This window comes from Juglans microcarpa x Juglans regia, chromosome 2D (assembly GCF_004785595.1).
Source record: "Juglans microcarpa x Juglans regia isolate MS1-56 chromosome 2D, Jm3101_v1.0, whole genome shotgun sequence".
Lineage (NCBI taxonomy): Eukaryota > Viridiplantae > Streptophyta > Magnoliopsida > Fagales > Juglandaceae > Juglans > Juglans microcarpa x Juglans regia.
The window spans coordinates 2,615,772-2,635,449 of record NC_054596.1 but is presented as its reverse complement, the minus strand read 5'-3'; the positions used below and the strand labels follow the sequence as shown (position 1 = coordinate 2,635,449).

The 19,678-nt window shown below is 36.0% G+C and overlaps 1 protein-coding gene, 1 long non-coding RNA gene, 1 other non-coding gene and 1 pseudogene across 3 annotated transcripts; 1 reads left to right on the top strand and 3 right to left on the bottom strand.

The window, feature by feature from the left end:
- Positions 1–2,038: 2,038 nt before the first annotated feature.
- Positions 2,039–6,829, bottom strand: LOC121249983 (HIPL1 protein-like). Its single transcript, XM_041148878.1, is given in 8 exon segments — positions 2,039–2,913; positions 3,319–3,560; positions 3,750–3,928; positions 4,420–4,636; positions 4,724–5,149; positions 5,151–5,513; positions 6,157–6,314; positions 6,562–6,829. Coding segments are annotated over 8 exon segments (1,941 nt in total). The 5' UTR covers positions 6,650–6,829; the 3' UTR covers positions 2,039–2,645.
- Positions 6,830–6,953: 124 nt separating this feature from the next.
- Positions 6,954–16,783, top strand: LOC121249986. Its single transcript, XR_005937676.1, has 2 exons — positions 6,954–7,238; positions 15,615–16,783. It is a non-coding gene; the product is annotated as an uncharacterized LOC121249986 (long non-coding RNA).
- LOC121251285 lies at positions 7,947–8,077 on the bottom strand. Its single transcript, XR_005937953.1, has one exon. It is a non-coding gene; the product is annotated as a small nucleolar RNA snoR111 (small nucleolar RNA).
- Positions 9,449–19,021, bottom strand: LOC121249985 (annotated as a pseudogene).
- Positions 19,022–19,678: the final 657 nt, after the last annotated feature.

Here is a 19,678-nt window from a genome sequence, read left to right as displayed (position 1 = left end):
TTTTTCTGGTTGTTGGAGGAAATACAAAATGCCAATTAAATAGTCAAAGCTAAAATAAAAGTAAAACATCATTTATGGCTCTCTTTTTTTCAAGGGTTTTTCTTAGATGTTGGTTAAATTAGGTAGTTAGAACTTAGGACCACAAGAAGGAGTTTAAATTTGGCATGATGAGAATAACCCTACAAAAACTGTAGTCACAGGGATTAATGGATGCATCACTTTGTTAATTATGAAATCTCAAATTCAGTTTATAATTCATATGCTATTAATTATTCATAGTGCGAATTCACTTTTGGCATTAATATATAGAATAGAAAGAAATGGTGATACATTATTATTAGAGATACGGTTCCCTTGTACCGTCTTATGGTATTAATTTTTACTTAACTTAGAAGAACAACTTAATTCAAAGTCCTTCAAATCATTTCACAATATTGCATAAGGATTTTGTTTCTCGTCAGCCACTATTCACCCATATATTTCACAACAGACTTTTTTTTTTTTTTTTTTTTATAGGGTGTGAGGTGTGGGGTAGTGAATAGTAACTAATGAGAATAATTATTCATTGCATAATTCATGCGCCAACATTGACAAAAAGGAACTCCATAAAATCACCACTTTTGTAGATAAGCCATCTACAAGTTCATCCCATGTTTTGGATTTACTAATTTTAAGTTGTCATAATTTCTTAATCCTCCAAGAACATGGGTATCACTAAAGGAGAAAAAGTGAGGGCCATCTCAATACCAGAGACAAAACAGAGGAAAGAATCAATGATCAATGACTTGAAGAAGTTGAAACATAAAGTTTAGTTAGCTATATTACAAACAACAAAGTTAATCGAGTTTAAGATCATTTAACAACAAAAAAGAGGATAGAATCAATAATGGCCTTGTTTTTTGTTTTTACAATTCTTTTTAACTCAACTCATCTCATCTAATTTATATAATTTTTTTAAAATTTCACACAAAATAAAATAAACAATTCAATATTTTTAAATTTTAAAAACAAAAATAATATTAAAAATCATAGACAGAATAAGGGAGAAAAAAAAAAAAGAAGAGAAGTAAAATTAAAAGTTACAAAATATCATGTAAAAAAGGAAGAAACAAAAACTTTGTAGTTATTATTATGGTTGCATGTTTATAATGTGATTTGATGTAAGTCGCAAGACAAAAATTATTCTTGGCCTTCAATGCAAATTATAAGCCTTTCACATATCAGTACTCAGCGTCCTAACTGTGGGCCCCAAATTAATAAACTCTTCAACCAACCTCCGTTCATGATGGCTAAAATGATCGCAACCATCCGTTACTAACTTGGATCGATCTTCAATCTTCTTCACTCTAGTTGTAACATACTGTTACATTAATTTACCCCATAGATGAATGGTGTCCTTTATTCTTTCCTTTTTTCAGGAGGCCTCAAAAGTGGCAACCTTTCGTGTTGGTTATCTCACCTAATTTTTTATGGCCATCGGATCCCTTTGAGGAGGGAGGCTTCACAAATCACAATCTTTAGCATATGTTTATTTTTGTTGATAAATTACATAACTCGTGCACTAAATTAAATGGCTTTACAAACCTCAACGCCCTGTTCTTGCGGTCAAAGATATATAATAAAATATAAGAGAATGCCAGCCTTTGACATGTTTTTGTCAGCCTAGTTTATGCTTTAATTTGGGTTATTGTTTAATTACTCGTTCTGATTTAAATACTGTTCACGTCAAGCTCATGGCCCATACTCCAACTCCACTCATGGCTGGAAGAATATTTGCAAAGCGGCTAAGATCATGCAATATTCTTCGTATCATCTATATTTTACCCCCAACTTATGGAATTAAATTATGCGAGTGTGATAGAAGACAGCTTGGCTGTTTTTGTTTTATATATATATATATATATTTATTCTTTTATTTATTTTTTGGCTTGGAAAAGACATAAATTTTTATGTTTTCATTTGTCGTGTACTCATGACATAAAACGAGCTGAAGCAGAGATTCATAGATTTAAATACTAGTGCTTGTTAGTTCTACCAGACAGTTTTTCTTTGCACATTCAAAGAGATCCTGATGATTCCTCCATTCAAAACATTCTTACAACAATAATTAGTACAGTCTACAAAGAATGCACTTGGATATGAAATATTCTTGTGTTTTGAGAGAGTCTGATTCAGTAATTACAAGAGGCATTTCCCTGTTTTGCATTGTTTTGTTATGTCGAGCTAGATGTTTTCTTTGTTGAAAAGATCACGACGAGGCCTGAGAAGAGGAATCCGAGTCCAGCCTCTCACAAAAGGACCAGGTTTAAGAATCAAGACCCAGGCAAAGCTATGAGCTATGTGATTGGACCCACAAGATCGTGGCCCATTATGTCTCAGCACGAGCCCACATACTGGACCAGAGCTCTAAACTTCTTGTACACAATTGGGCTTTAAATGGTAAATTCAAATAAGTGAGCCCACGTAGATTATTATCGATTACCGGAAGAGCCGAACAAAAGCAGCAAGGAGGAAATAATTAAGAGCACCAGCTCCATCAATGAATTGCTCAACCGCCTACCATATGAGTTGGAACCAGAAGGAGGAGGAGGAGAAGGAGCAGAAGTTGGACGTTCAAGATCTGTAACATTTTCCTTGGAGCAATTTTAGTTGCAGCGACTAGGACGAACAACTCTATACACCCCCAAGCTGGCCAGGATGAAGAGATCCTTGCTATTATCCTCCCCAAATGAGAATATGTACCCCAGTGAGGCCGAGGGGAGAGAGCTTCCTGCTTCAGTGCTGCACTGCATAGGAGAGTCCCTAGCACAACTGATAGAAATATGAGTGCTGCTGAAGTTCCGACTTTCTGTTGGGATTTCTGTACCTGTCCACATTCCACCACCACCACCGTATAAATCTGCATAGAGGTACCTGTGTTGTCAATGACATTGACAATGGCAAAACACATTGCCTTCAAAATTAAAAACTTCCAACAGATTTAAGTCGTACAGAAACAAAAGAGTTCCGTATTTCATAGGTATTGTCTAGAGTGAGACACATGTATTGCCAACACTGAATTACTTCTGCATTGTAGTATGTTTGAAAATTATGGTATTATCTTCTTTATGCAGGGCAAAAATACAGCTTTTGAAAGTATATATTACCGACAAAAAAGAAGAAGAAAAAAAATAACCCTTCTAAAAAGTTATGGTAATATGGTCATCTGTGCATTTACAATGCTAATTGCTAACTAAATAATGGAGAAAAAAAAAAAAAAAAACAAGTAAGATGTAGTAATATAATTTCTCATAAATAAGAGAAATATAGTCTATTTACCTTCCATACATGCACGGATCATTCATGGACCGATAAAAGTAACCACCTGTGATAGATGCAGATCCTAAAGCTTTGTTTACATCAGAGTGGTTGTAACCCATTACAGGGAAGATTGGGTCAATAGAGCTAGCAGACGTATTTCCCCCAGGAGAAGTTGGGGGATTGTAAAGAAAGGGGCCCTCATAAATACGCCATCCATAGTTACCACCCTTGGTGACTATATCCACCTCTTCATATTGGTCCTGCAAGATCTATGACTTAAGCATTTGTGGTATTAGATCAGATAAGGGTAATGGATGTTAAAAGAAGCTCTCATTAAAAAGAAACACACTTGTGTGTGTATTGTGTGTGCACGTGCGCGCATATAAAGCAACAAAACATGGAAAAGAAAATAGTCGTGTGGAAGAAAATTAATCTTGGAACCTTCCAACCTGGCCAACATCTGCACACAGGAAGTAGGAAGACCTTTCTGAATCAAAACTGTATCTCCAAGGATTTCTAAATCCAATGGCCCAAATTTCAGGCTGCAATTGCTTATCTTCAGCAAATGGATTATCTCCAGGGACAGAATAATTTCCCCATAGACCAAGGTCAGAAACTACCTCTGCACCTGCAATATATTCCAAAGGAAATGCACAAGGAGTGTTGCTTTAGTGAAAAACATTAATCATAAAGAAGACTGGAAAACTTCAAGTGATATTCCACCTAATCTCGTGTTAGAAAATACAGGCCCCACTATAACGAACTGAACAAGCAGGTCTCAATTGCACAAGATTTATATTTGATATCACATTTGACAGGCACCTAATTATATTGTCAAGAAATAGTGGATTTGAAAGTTTAAAAATGGAGAAACGGGAACCCTGTTGGAAGTCAAAAGGTCATTTGAGTAACATGAGTTTGCTTAACATATTTCAAAACTAAAACGCCCAAAACCGCCTCTGTCCTTTCACTAAAGCAAAACTCTTGAAAGATCTTCTGTTTATTATTACCAACATTTCTCATGATAAGGAAAAATACGACTGATCCCCCAGCCATAAACAAACATAGAGAAGTATTTGTACCCTACAAGAGTAAAAAATGCATTCTGCCAGTAATTACTTGGCATGTTATCTACATCAAGCCTCAAAATCTTTCCGAGCAATGATTTCTTGTTTTGTGCAAAATTGTAAGGATCACCAACACTTCCACCATCTCCCATCATGAAATACAGGTAACCATCTTCCGGTCCAAAGAGAATCTGACCACCATGGTGAGAAGTAAACGGAAGGCCTATAGTGAATATTCTTCTGACTTCTTGAGGTTTGATACTTGTTACCTGTAATTTAGATAAAACAGATAAAATTCAGACCAGTAAGCAGTAAAATTATGAGAAAGGACTCCTCAAAAGCGATGCAGAATTTACCCGGGAAGACTGTGATGTGCTACTGTTAGCAGTAAACTCTGCTATGATGCTGGAATATTGACATGGCTGTGCCCCATTGTCAGAGTCTAGCTTTGAAGGATCGCATCCAACATCTGGGTTACATGAACATCTTCCTGAACATTCTGGCCACTTAACCTTGTCGCAGTTAAATGAAGCAAAGAAGCGGCCATTCTCTTGAAAGTTGGGATGAAATGCTATTCCCATCAGCCCAAACTCACTTTCAGAATATACTTGATCAGTCAAATCAAGAAAAGGATTTAATTCATCTACTGTCAATAGTTCTCCTGATCCCTCCTCAGGAACAGTTGCCAACCATATCTTACCAGGTTGGTCAGATAAGAAGACTCGATTTGTTCCATCAGGATGAGCTACCATATTAAGGTAGGATCCATTTCCAATTTTCTCAAAGGCAAATGCCACTGGGTGGAGTTAGATTTTCGGTATGATTCAGAACAACTGGTCCACCATCAAAACAAACCGCTCCAGATTCAGAAGCACCACCAAATTCATTGCAGAAAGCACTTTTAGACAGCCATATATCTGCCATCTTTGTAGTAGAATTAAGTGGCACTCCACCTCTATCTTGCAATGGAAAAAGAGAATTTGATATAGAGGCATTTTTGCACTCATCCCATACCTTTGAACAAAAGCCAACTTCTGTGAGCCGGGACTGAGGCGATTTTGCAGAAACAGTAGAATTGCAGAGAACAGGAACTTTCCAAGGTGCTGATTCAATTCGGTATAGTTCTGCTGAGAACTGATCACATCTCTGCCATTCATATATACTGATATATGTTAGTGTGAAAAATATTTCCACATCTGTAATAATAGGTATAAACAGTAAAACTAACAATGTTGGCTGTAACTGAGCCCTGAAGGCTCATGGGAGCAATTAATGGTGAGAATTCTATTTGGTTGCAAGTTTCAAACTCTCATCCAAAATGCAGAAAATCAACGTCCTGTTTTTCTCTATGCCATATGTTGTAATTGTTTCAAAGGCTCTCAGTGAAGTGCTGATTTCTCATAAATACAACATTGGTGGAGTTTTTTAACTGTAATTATTATATCACTTATGTTTAATCAATACTTAAATCATATGCATTGAACGATGTATTGTTCACTTAATATCCAAACAAGCATTATGGGTTTTGTCGTACGTGGGAAGCTTCCTTTCTCTTATCATCGAATCACATGAAGTAAACAACCAATTACACATAGCCACAATCAAAGGAAATGCAATAAATAGCAGTAATAATGCGAGAAGTTAGAAAGGACTATTCAATCATATAACATAAAAAAATATAAGAAAAGTAGTAGGAAAAAAACAGAACAACTTTTTCACATGCAAGATGGAGATTGGAAGCACAATAACATTTACAAACAAGTGCTTTCCATAATCAGTGGAAAATTACCGCGCAGAGTATTGATTTGAGAAGTGAAATGCAACCAACATCTGAAACATTCATTGCTTTAAATTGATTCTGCAATTCCGTATCTTCAGTATAGTTACAGCAAACACTACCATCGTATTGACAGAAGGCAAGCGGGGTCTCTGGGGTAAAAGGTGACCCTATTTAAATAGAAAAGCTACGAAATCAGTCAACCTGCAAACATATCATAAACCTGGACAATTTGAACCGAGTTAAAATATATCAATGCTTCATTTGATTGCCAAAATAAGTCATTTGAAATCCAACCTACTACTAGATCCCCAGTTTTCATATCAGTGTATGCCATTTTTTAGCCATCAAATAAAGCATAAAAAGTAGAACGTAAAAAGAACTAAAAATGTGCAGAGACAGAGGAGAAACACCTACTCATATTAGAACACAAGGGATGTGAAAAGCAAAGATTGACCAGTAGCAGCTGAGAAAGCACGAAGGTAATAGTAAGAACACCTCTCATCTCTCCGGAAGAAACAAGTAATTACAAACAACAATGGAGAAAACCTGCCCTTCAATCTCCTTGTATAGAGAGAAACAGAGAGAGAGTTTTAGAAAACCAATCACTTCTATCGTTGTCTAAAGATCCCACAGGGAAAAAGAAAAATCAGATACAGAACAAGTGTCTGGGTGTAAACAATTCTTTCTTCCCAACACCAATAACCAAGTTGGTGTTTTTTTAATATCTAACCTATCAATTTCTCCTGGGCCCATCGCTAACAGCTACGTATTATTTGTCAGTTCGAGGGAGAAATGAATAAAAAGTTTGAAATTTGGTTCTTCAAACGCCATGGTTGACTTTACCGGAATATTCAAACTTACTGAAAGGGGTGGCAAAGAAAATGCACTGAATTGACCTTGAAATCTACATATTGGGAAAACAAATATGCTAACGCCTTGCGCACGGAATCCATGAGCACGGGCAAGACTCATGAACAGAGTACACACTGTCCATGAGCCTTGCCTTGCGCCTAGCTTTGTTCATTGGGAAAAAGGAAAGCCAACAAGTGGGTTCGATTCCAACAAGCCAAAAGAAGCAAATGGGACGAGAGGTACGGTTAAATTCTGTTATGAACCCACTAAGTAAAACTCACTCTTGAAAACTAGCTTAAAAGGAAAGGGTGCCTAAGGGTTTATAAACTATCAACCAATCTCATACTTAGTCGGATCGTAACAACCACTACGCTCCACAGCCGACGTCCATGACGGTCCCGGCGCTCACACGGGCTGGCTGTGCGCTAGGTCTTTTCCTAGCTCCGAGCAAACACTGCCATGCCGGCATCATCTCTGTGCCACACGATTGCAACCGTCGTAACATGGCTTTAGATGTGGGGTGGCTCTGATGTCCAGGTCAGACTTAAACGGTTACACCATGTGGGTTTCGTACAATTAAAGAACAGAAAGCGACCTAATTACTGTCTCTCTTTATTACTACGAAATATTTAAATTTTGTTTTCTTCTATTTCTGTATTATCTATCTCCCCTGGTTTTCAGGCGTGTTGGCTCCGGGTAATTCTATTCTTAGGCCACTTAAATCTCCAACACCACACACCAGCTGAGCTATCTTTTTTTATTTTTTAAACTATTCATAAAACGATTTGTTGTTAGACTATTTTCTGAATTTTCCATTTGAATTTCTCTCTCTGCTCTCTCCCTCCCTGCTCGCCCCCCTCTCTGCCGAAGCCCAACCATTCGAATTCTTCTTCTTCATTTTTTTTTAAAATTTTTATCATCAATAAACGAGACAATGAAAGCAACAAATGTGGACGAGCAACAATCGAATCGCCAATAAAAAAGGATGACAACCAAACGATATCTCGCCATTGATTTTTGCTATACCTCAATGTTCTTCTGAACGTAGGAGATACAGAGATGTCTCCCCTTTTCTGTTAAACCGAACAGAGGCTTTGATTTGAAAAGAAAAATGAAGGAAAATTCCAAATATGAGCGATTATCAAATTTAAGAGATCTGTAAATTCCTTACATTTCAATCAGCTGTAGAAAAGAACGAAAGCGCAAATATCTCTGTTAAATACCTCTGTTATATGTATTCATTAACTTTTTGTCAATAACTTAGCTTCAAATATATGGGTTTGTGAAATCGAATGCCGTGAAAGATAAAAGAAAGAAGAGCTAATGAATTACTATTAATTTATTGGGTGAAAAAATGCTCATCTTTCTCACACGGCTTTGTAGGAAGGAATTTTTGTTGATGTCGACTCCTATTTTGAGAGATTCGCCCCTTCACTGCCCATGATTTAGGTGAAAAAAAGGTGACGAAAGTCCAAAACCACAAAAACCACCCATATAAAATCCGTAATGGTGGTGGGTGCCTAGTACCTACCTGAATGTCAAAGACTCATACGGAAACTGCATAAACCTCGATGTCTCTCTTATTCTGTCTTGGCCCACATGATATCTTCTAAATTCTGAATCTTTCTTTAATGCTTATATCCTTTGTGCTTTCCCAAAATGATTCCTTGTAGTAGACGCACAAGAACCCTATTTTTTTTATTAAATAAAAGGAAAACATGTGTCTCACTGATCTAGATTCTAAAGCCCTTATTTCCGTGCGCTGAAGTCGTTTGTCGAATTGCCTAAGGATGTTACATGTTGCAACCCGCTCAAGATCTTGCACTGCTTTTCTCATTTATTGTCATTCTCTTTTGTATTGTTACTCTTTTTCTTTTAAGAAGTTATACTAGTACCCATTAGGTATTGAATCCACGATCTTATTTCCCTCTGTTGAGTGGTATCATTCTTTAAGTGCAGGAAGATAGATTTGCATTCGCAGAGAATCATACTAAGACATATATAAGCATGTGCTAATATGCTAATTATTCGTAGTTAGCACCGTATTGACAGATGAGTTAACTTTGTTTTGTTAAAAAATGAAGAGGAACGGAAATTGTTCTTGCTTGGTAGCCAAGAGAATTTGAGATTATCGTTAATTAACAGCATGGTAGCCCGATTATTCGTGAAGCTTCTTCGAAAGAAGTTTGGCACATCTTAGTAATTTATAGTGTTTTGGTAGAAAGGACAAAACCGAACAGAACCAAGGGCTGAGTTGATCGCTAAAAAGCAGTCAGCCTAAAAATGACCTCAACTGGGATTTGAGTTGTCAAGATAAAAAACATACATATGCATCAAGGACTCAAAAGCCCCAAGTTCCTGCTATATGATAGGATTGAGTTCGGAATCGGAATGTAGTACAAGGAAGTTAAGTACTCAAAACAAATGTTTATCGAAGTTGGGTGTTCATTTTACAATAAGTGATGAGCATCTTTACCTATTTTGGAAGTTAAGCTTAGCTATAGCAAATGCAAAAGCAGATGCAAAAACAAGTGGAACTGCTAAGAGAACAACTGCTATGACAGCCAAGTCGTCATAGTTATACCCATAATAACTTTGTAAGAAGGAATCCATTGGTTTGTGCTCCCCATCTACTGTTATTTCCTTCTTTAGATTTCCATATTGTGAAATGAGGATGGCTTTCAAGGACCAGGAAGTTGGGCACATCCAGTAACCCCAGACCCACCATTTAGGAATTTTCTGCATGTTAATCATATCATAGTTGGTAAAAAAAAAGCATATCATAGTTGGATCAGCTGAATGGGATCTCATTCCATGAATGTAATTGAGAAAGAATCTGTAGCAGCAACTGCTGATTCTTATTTTCATTAAAGTTCCAAATTATTTGGTCGCTCTAGGAAAATGAATGAACAGAAGTTTGGTAGTAGATTGTTCATTTCATGATTTAGAAAATGTAAGTGAAGCACCATGGAAACTACTATATTGAAGATGATTAAGTACTATTGCCTCATTATCGTGCATCTTGAGAAACTTCAAAAATAAACCTTATTAGAAATGCCAGACTAGTACTATGAGTTCCGATGACGGATAAAGTAAAGATAGGATTGACTTACTGGTCCAGGTATGAGGAACCCTGAGAATAGACTGAACATTGTGTACCATAAACTTGCCAGTATGGAAGCCACTTGGTAATTTGGGGTCAATGAAGCAAGCAGAAGGCCAAAGTAATTGAAGTAGAGCAAAGTACAGAACATGGTATAGAAATACCAAAATACTTTGTAAACTGACCAATAATAATTTATTGCTGGATATGTTATTGTCAAAAACAAAACTGCCTCAAGAAATATGTAAGGAATTTCGATCGTCACCTGCAACATATGGCATAAGAGTCGTGAATTTTAAAATCTCTTTTCAGCTGTACAAAATGCTAGAACTGCACTAGTAATATTATTGGACCTGTGATAATGAATATGCCCACGAGGAGTACATTCCAGCAAACAATTCTCGGTACATAACGGTACGCTCAGCAGCTATAAATGGTATAATGGACGAACAATTGCTGATTCCCATGAATTGGATGAAAATGAACATTGATCCTATTATGTCAAAAAAATCCTGTTCATTATCTCTGCAAAACAAGGGCAACAATTTCAGCTTTGTTATTGGAAAAGGTATGCATAATTCACTAGCATTTAATGCTTTCAAGTCCTAGCTAGATACTGCTTTTGATTAGTATAGAAATATACACGGTTAATATCCAACTATAATTTGAACATAAATTCTTGGGGGCTCCAGGAGGGAATGAAGTATCATTTAGATGAATGTGGGTTCAAGGATTGACAAACAGAAATGGAATCCACAACCACTGCAATGAGCTTTTGCAAAACTTATCCTGGGTCAAGCTAGCTTGGGATATTAAAAAAAAAAAAAAAAAGAGATATCTACATGTGGAATCTGACTCCACGTCCTCTTAACAAGGTAATGCAAACTCCTACATGTTTGAACCTAATAGGGATTGGATTAATGCTTGCCAAGCTCTTCTAGAACAAGATTCGAAGTGATAATCTACAGCATGTCCATAGAGAAGTGATCCTTTCTCCTAATTGGCTGGTGACCTATTTTCAAGAGCTTTCTATAAGCCTCACCAGATTCACCATTACTGAATCTGTAAAAAGGGACTTACATTTTCTGTCCTTGCTGCCAAAGAAGAGCCCCTAATAACAAAGAAGATGCAGTTATAAAAGTGAATCGTGAGAAGTTATATTTGGGGCTTCTCCAATAGAACAGATGTTGTTTCCAAAGGCATGCTTTAAATTGCTCCCATCCATTTTGGGAAAAGCGAGTGGAAAAATGCAGGTCCTCTTTACCATGTACTGGAATGCTCAGTTCTTGAACTAGTTCTTTGTTTTTCCTACATTAAACAAGAAATTGTATCACTTGGTTTGACATAGTAGGATCATCCCAAGCCTAGTATGATTTAACAAAGATGTACAACATATTCTGTCTATCTGTTTGTTTGGTTTTAAGTTTTTATTTCTTCCTTCCTTTTGTAAAGATATTGCAGATAGTTTTTAGATATTGATCAAGAAAACTTTAGGATGCTAACAGCATATGTCGAGGCATTTATAATTTGTTAGGCTTACTGGCATAACTGGGACTCTTTGTAGAGATGGGCAAAATCTAGACCAAGCTGGGCTTCTGCTGCGATACTCGTACCCTCCAACATCCATGTTGCTGGGTTGTAGTTTTCTTTGATCCTCGGGAACCCAGGAATACCCTGCCAAAGAAAATACTATAGGTGTTAACTGTCCTACTTCCTTACTTCCTATTGTGATGACTTGTTGATGGTGACAAAGAAGCATTTATTTGTTTTTTCTAAGTTTGTAAAATGATTTTTTTTGGCGGTATTATATTTTTTAAGAATGAATGTGAGAAAAGACTTGCAAAGCAGGGTTATATACAAAGTTGTTACTTTATACCTTACCTCAAAGTATTCAATAAGCTTACATGAATCTGAACCCAGCTCTCCGGAATATACTATTTGTCCTCCCCTTTTCATCAAAATAAGCTGTAAGAAATATAATTGATATGTAAAATGTATTAAATGAGATATGATTTATCATTGGTTCTTCGATTGGTAGAAATCATAAAACGCACCCAACCAGTCATTTCAAGAGTTTTATAGATTCTGAAAAGGAAAAGGCGTCTATGTTTTTAGGTAAATTTAATTATATTTACCAACTTTCCACCAATAATTAAAAAAATAATTGTAAGAAAGTAAGCTGTGACATTCAGGTGAGTTAACTTTTTGATCATGTAAGACATCATCAACAGGCAAGCTAAATTTTGTCAAATGCCAACTGGAATCATTACAAGTTAGCCTTCCTTTTTGAACTCCAGAGATAAATCCTCATGCAACATGCAAGAATCTCTCTTGTTGGGGGATTATCTGTATCCCACCCCCCTTCTCTAATCGGTTCTCTTATAATTTTACTATTACAAGAAATTCAATTTGTTTTAGGTGTTCAAAAGGACTGATGATTACCTCATCAAATGCCTCAAATATATCAATACCCGGTTGGTGAATGGTGCATACAACTGTCCTTCTTGTACGGCAACATTCTTCACAGCTCTCATAACGATTGCAGCTGCACTGGCATCTAAACCAGAAGTTGGTTCATCCATGAATATTATGGATGGGTTAGAAACAAGCTCCACTGCTATAGTAAGCCGTTTACTTTGCTCAGTTGATATACCACTTCTGCCATGGATTCCAACTAAAGCATCTTGGATTTCATCCAGCTCAATGGTTTTAAGAACTTCAGCCACAAATTCCTGATAATCAAATTCAAATATTAAAAGGTAGCAGTTTACAAAGCTCTTTCTTTTTTCTCCTATGCATGCAAGTTCTAATGTCCTAGCTCCTATCAAATTTTAATCTTGCTTTCACCTATCTTTGTAATATCGAATAAATTAGTTTGTTAATAAGATCTCTAATGCTTGAGACTCAATTAGTTCTCTGTTGGTTCTATGTTTGTCAAGAAGTACAATTTGATCTTCAATCTAAGAACATGGCCAACGAAAGCCCATTATGACCTAATCTTTGATGCCTGAAACTTGAAATACTGAGTTTGGGTCAAGTTGTAGGATCTACGGTTGTCAGAGTCTCCAACTTGATATTTTAAGTCCAAGAATATTGCCTCTGAGATCAGTTTTTAGATGGAGTTTATAATTATTTAACAAAAACACTATATGTAATGTATCAAGTTTGAAGGCGACTTACAGATCTTGTACGTCTGTCAATATTAGCTGGCAAGCGTAACCTAGCTGAGTATGTCACCGATTCTCCAATAGTAAGCTGTGGGGAATGCAAGTCATTTTGCTCACAGTAGCCAGATATTCTGGCATATGTTTCTTGAACTTTTGGGTAACCTCCTATTCTGATATCTCCTTCAATAATTCCACCAGTTTTTCTCCCTGAAAGAACATCCATCAATGTTGTTTTCCCAGCTCCACTAACACCCATCAAAGCGGTAAGAATTCCAGGCCTAAATGCACCGGTAATATCTTGAAGGAGCCGTAATCTGCTTTGTGAAAACCCTTGCTCTATCAATTTCTGCAAGATATATGGATTAGACTGTGCCAATCATAAATTGATCCAACATTCTATAAGAATAAATCATCCATGTATATTCAAGGTACCGTGGGAGCATCAACAAAATATTGCACATTCTGAAAAGAGAGTCATTGGCTCAAACTGTAAACCAATCCAGGAAGTATGAAAGGTCCCTATTGACAACAGAGTCCCAAATAACAATACAAGCTGGTAAGTTTTGCTAGTTAATGATACAACATATATGTTGTCTACTATATTTCTAGATAATTTCAAGTACTAGATTACAACAAGAAGCTTCAGACCCGTTCTATTTGTTTCTGCAACAGTTATGGTGGAATCAATGTTGATTTCTTTCTCCTTGGTGACAGTGCTTAATTCTTCTTTTTGCTTCAGACTAGAGATCCTTTCATGAGAAATGATAATCCGAGATCTCTGCGGAGCTGCAAGAATTCGTACTTCAATAATGAATATTAAGCAAGCCTAGAATCAAATCACACTTCATATTTTTTTTCTCAGTTTCTAGTAAGTGCAATGTAGAAATATGTATGTTACATTTCATATAACTCAGGGCGCAGGTAAAAGCAATGTTGAAAACCATCCAAAACCCAATTAATGCTCCAATTGAAACCCAATAGAAGTAGTCACTGAAATTTAGACCGCGGTTCCTGAGAACTTGCTCTCCTATGGTGACATTTGTAGATAAAACCTGGAATGGATGATGACCAGTGAGTTTTACATGTAACAAATATAGCTTCCTCACTTTGTGGCCGATCTAAACAACACTGACAGGAATCTGAGTTTCACCTTTTGCCACCTTGGAGCAAGGAATTCATTTACTGTAACACCGATTTCTGCATATGCCAAAGGAGAAAGCCAAAAGCCCCAATCCAACCAACCAGGTAGAGAAGCTGCAGTGAGGAAACGTGTATTATGTTCTACCTATTTATAACATCATAGGCAAAATTATGAATGGCTATTTCTTACTTCTTCTTATAATGAAGCCACCAAATAAGAATATCACTATCAAGGAAAGTAGACCCCATGTTGATGCAATAGATGGATCCCGAACCACAGATGCGATCAAACGAAACATTGATATGAATACTTGATGGACGAAGAATAGAAGAAGGAATTGACAGAAAAACCTGACACTCAATGATGAAACTCAGACTTATTAGCAGACAATTTTTTTCTTGAAGTTTGAGTTTGTATTGAAGTGCACACCTTTCTGGTTCCGGACTGTAACCAATTACATAATAAGTAAGGACTGTCCAAAGAAAAGCATCTAGCAATGAAAATGGGATCTTTAGAATGGCAGTTGGAATGGAATAGGCCCATGCAGGATAAAAGTAGAAATCTCTTTGTTTGTAGAAGATCGATAGTCTGGAGGCGGTCAATGATAACTCTGCAAATCCATTGGTCACAAGTCTATTGAGACCATAAAACAAAGAACCCAGATAGTAGTTTGCATGGACCACATCAATGTTCATCCGCGTACGTAGAAACACTGTCATTGTTATTATTGCAATTACCACAAGCTGCAAAATGTAATCATCCAGTCATAAATCTTTTGTTCATATTTTTAAGCATTCAGTTTGCATTCCTGAATCACTTGTATGATTATCTGTTACCTGTGCAGATTTGAATACATGAATAAATGAGTTGCGCTTCATTAGAAGCCATTCTCTAGCCATGCATGCTTTGAATAGTTCCCATTTTCTCACCGAGTACACGTTGAATGACAAGGCATTCTTGTGTTTCTCAGATTTATGGAAAGGCCTGGAGAGATCCTCATCTAGCTTCTTTCCCACATGAAAAACTTTGAACTTTTCTACAAAATTGTCAGCAGAAACATAACAATGGGATTGATTTTTATGGTCCCAGTACTTTGCTTGGTCCTTATAAGATATGACCTACACAAACACAAAATCGATTGTGGAAAATTATTATAGGGGGGACATGTTTTTGTAAATTAACAAGGGATACATACTTCTTGCAGAAAGTCGGCAACGCCTTTTCGTGGTGGGCACCGAAACCCACAGTGCTCAAAGAAATCTAGAATATGATTGTGAGGACCATGGTATACAATCTTTCCTTCTGCCATCAAGATAATGTCATCAAAGAGATCAAAAGTCTCAGGTGCTGGCTGAAGAAGTGATACTAAAATCGTTGATTCTGTTATGTGTGATAACTGCTGAAGAAAGGTGACAATCTGAAAGGAAGTGGAGCTGTCTAAGCCAGTTGATATCTCATCCATAAAGAGAGCTTTTGTTGGGCCAATTATCATTTCTCCTGGGAGGTAGCAACGGGGAAAATTTTTATGACAAATATTTATATACCCCGACTATTATTAATCTCATATCTAAGATGTACTTAGATGAATGAATTATTAGCAGGGTGCCACATTTTATCTAAACAACCTGTTGTCAGCCTTCTCTTTTGGCCACCAGAAATTCCTCTATTCATTGCGTCTCCTACAATTGTTTCAGCACAAATGTCCAGCCCAAGGATCTGAATCAGCAGTAATTGTAGCACATGTACTGTCAATTAGAGTTAGGAATGATGATAGAAGCTCGATCGTCGACTCTTTCTGCTGATAGTGAGAATTACCTTTAAGATATAGTCCGTTTGCAGAGTTCTTTTTAAGCCTTCAACTGAAATGGCCTGCAAGTCAAGTTTTCATTGGAGATAGCCAACAGGAGCATGGACCAAACTACCAGTATTACAGAAACACGACTGAGAATGAACTCTTTCATGCATATTGTTTACCTTCATGTAAGTATCTATATCTGGTTCTGGGATAATTCCAGCTTGCTTCTCCCTTTTATTGACTTCTCTCATAATATCTTCAATGGGAAAAGGATTCTCACTTCAATATAATTCTTGAAGAGCATATTAATATAAGATGTAAAACAAGGCTTGCCTGCTCTACTCCCAACTCCCAGACAACGTGCTGAGAAGTCGAGTGTTTCTCTCACTGTCATTTCAGAAATGTGCAGATCATATTGACTTATATAAGCTGATGTCTTCTGAGGAACAAACTCGTTCAATTTGTGACCATTATAGGAGATTTCCCCAGTGACCTAAATTTAATGTTTTTCAAATACATTGATCAATTCTTTGTAGATTAAGTAACAGATATATATATATAATTAATTATATTGGAGCCTACCCACTCGCATACACATATTCCAGCATGTCATTTTATTTCTGATTCATCAATATATTGTAAATCTTAAGCGGTGCCCTAAATTCTTCTTGGCTAGTAGATGTTTCCTGTTGTTTCTTTGATGGGGAATTTTATGGACAAGTAGAAACCTGGAGAGAGGGGTTTAGTTTCGCTGCAAGCGCCTGTAACAAAGTGGTTTTCCCACTCCCTGGTGGACCAAGCAATAAAGTCATCCTGCATACGAAGTTTGTTTATTTAAGACAGTAAAGAATGCCATTCACTAAAAGCTACCACTCCTTTTCTCACCAAAGAATAGTGCCAATGCATAAATGTAGTTAAGCACTAGGTTCTGAAGTAACAACCTGGAAGGTTTGATGATGCCATTGACATCTCTAAGAATTTTCAACTTGTCTACTTGGGAATTGCACCTTCCAATTCGTTTTATAGCCTGTTCAACACATGAAATCTTTCTTTACCATCCAAGAACGACTGCTTAAGCATTATGAAACTCAAAGAAAATCTACACCTTACTCAGGCCGAAACATTCCGAACTAAGCTTGCGTCTAGTGAAAAAATCATTGAATGTGTCTTGTTAAAAAATGAAGAACTGAGATCAACTTTTTTTATTGATCACAGTCAATTTCATGCATTCATTTGTTTAAAGAGACAGATATAGTAGCTTTTTCAGTCGATGAAAGCCAGACTCATTCCATATCAATATAGTGAGGTTTAAGTATTTCTACAATTTTGGGATAGATAGTAGTTCAGCCTTGGCCAGCATAACTGCAGCAACTAAGGAGTAATGCTAGGTACAAATCTCAAATAGACAAGTCTTGCATAGGTCCTTTGTAAAAAAATGTGTCTCACTAAAAAGGAATATTTTCTTTACACTTTGTCGGAGAATCTTTCCAAGGCAAGGCCCTTCGGACCCACTCCTGCAGAGTAAACCTCGGTCCCGTGCACCGCACCCTCAGAAGTTTCCCTACACGGAACTGGTTAAATCGCTGGCTTTTCACCAGGGGGTGTGGCCTGAAAGAATTGTTTGCACTCATGAGGTGTTGAATCTTGGACCTTGAAAGGAGTAATACCTCAAGACCAAGGCTTTCACCACTTGGGCCAACCCCTTGAGGTTAGGTAGGGTCTACTTTTTTATAAAAAGTCTGCGATTGACTTATCTATTTGTGACTTGTATAAATCATTTCTCATTGGTAAATATTAGTCAAAGTGAGTACTATTGCTTTAGCCTCGTTTGTTTTCACCAAATTTTTCAACTTATCTCATCTTATCTAATCATTACAACTTTTCAAAATTCTCACACAAAATAAAATAAACAATTCAAATTTTTTAAATCCCAAAACAAAAATAATATTAAAAACATATATTCTAACAATATTTTATTTAATTTTCAACTTCATTTCATCTCATCTCCAAAAATAAACAAGACAATAAAGCCATGTAACACAATGTTGCAATGCCAGATAGAGACTTCTATTGACATATAGGTATTTTGGAGAACCAATTCAAAAATCATAGGAGATTAGGCTTTGTTTGGATTCCAAAATATTCTCAACTCATCTTATCTACCTAATTATTATAATTTTTTCAAACTTTCAAATAAAATGTAATAAACAATACAATTTTTTTAAATCTCAAAATAAAAATTATATTAAAAAAATTATATTTTAACAATATTTTATTCAATTTTCAACTTTCGTATCATCTCAACTTAACTCAATATCCAAACCTCACATCTTTCACCAATTTTAATCCGTATAAGTACTTGTTCGAAAAATAAATTGTGACCAGAGCAGGAGTGAGAAAAAGTACGGCAGCCTCAAAAACAATTTTTTAGGTTAGAAACTGAATATTAAAAAAAGAAAAACAGAAAGAGAAAGAGCATAGAAAACACTTACTCGGAATATGTTGACGATGGTGTTCCAAAGTGTAGGGATGGGCTTTTCTTGAAGTACTTCACACCCTGCTTCTATGGACAAATTCTGGAATCTCACCTCCACAGTAGGCAATTTCAGACCCGCTCTAAAGAGCAAATGTTAGTCGTCTCAGTCTATAGTAAATCTCGATGCATCCATAAATGTAAGGTTGCATTTGTATGTGCGAGGCAGAACACATGCACGATTATGATGCATGCGTCGTGTATGCTGTTCTCACAAGAATGGGAAAATTAGTTTTCTGCTTCCCCAGTACTACTTACATAGTGGGGCTGATCCATAGGACACAGTTTATCTACTGGACTGCCAAAAGTGGTAATTTTAGTTCTTCGTCAGTTGGGTTGAAATGTTTCATATAAAAATTAAAAGTTAAATAATATTTTATATTATTATTATTTTTAAATTTAAAAAATAAATAAATATTTATTATATTTTATATAATAATTTTAAAAAAATTATAACTATCTGAGATAAGATAAAATAAGATAATTTAACATCTATAAAGAATTCGAAAAAAAAATAATTTTCTTTTTTTTTTTTCTTTTTTCCGGTTTTCGAATTTTTTTAAGAAAAAATCAGTTAAAGAAATCATTTTTAATCAAACAAATTGAAAATGAAAAAAAAAACAAAAAAAAAAACAAAAAATCAGTTAAATTTTGGTCATCTGGGAGGCCAAGCACTAGCATTTTCCTAATAATTATGGTCATTTGATGTGGAACAATTTGGTCTCGTGTGATTATCGTTGTGGTCAGGGGTGTAATCGGTATGATTTTAGATTTATTTTAAAATCGAATCAGTATATATCGATTTTGAGATTTGAAAAACTAGTATTTTACCGGTTATATTAATAAATCGGTATTTTCAATTTTACCAATTTCGATATGATTTGGTCTAATTTTTTCTATATATTATACAGTATATATAATATATAATATAATATATATT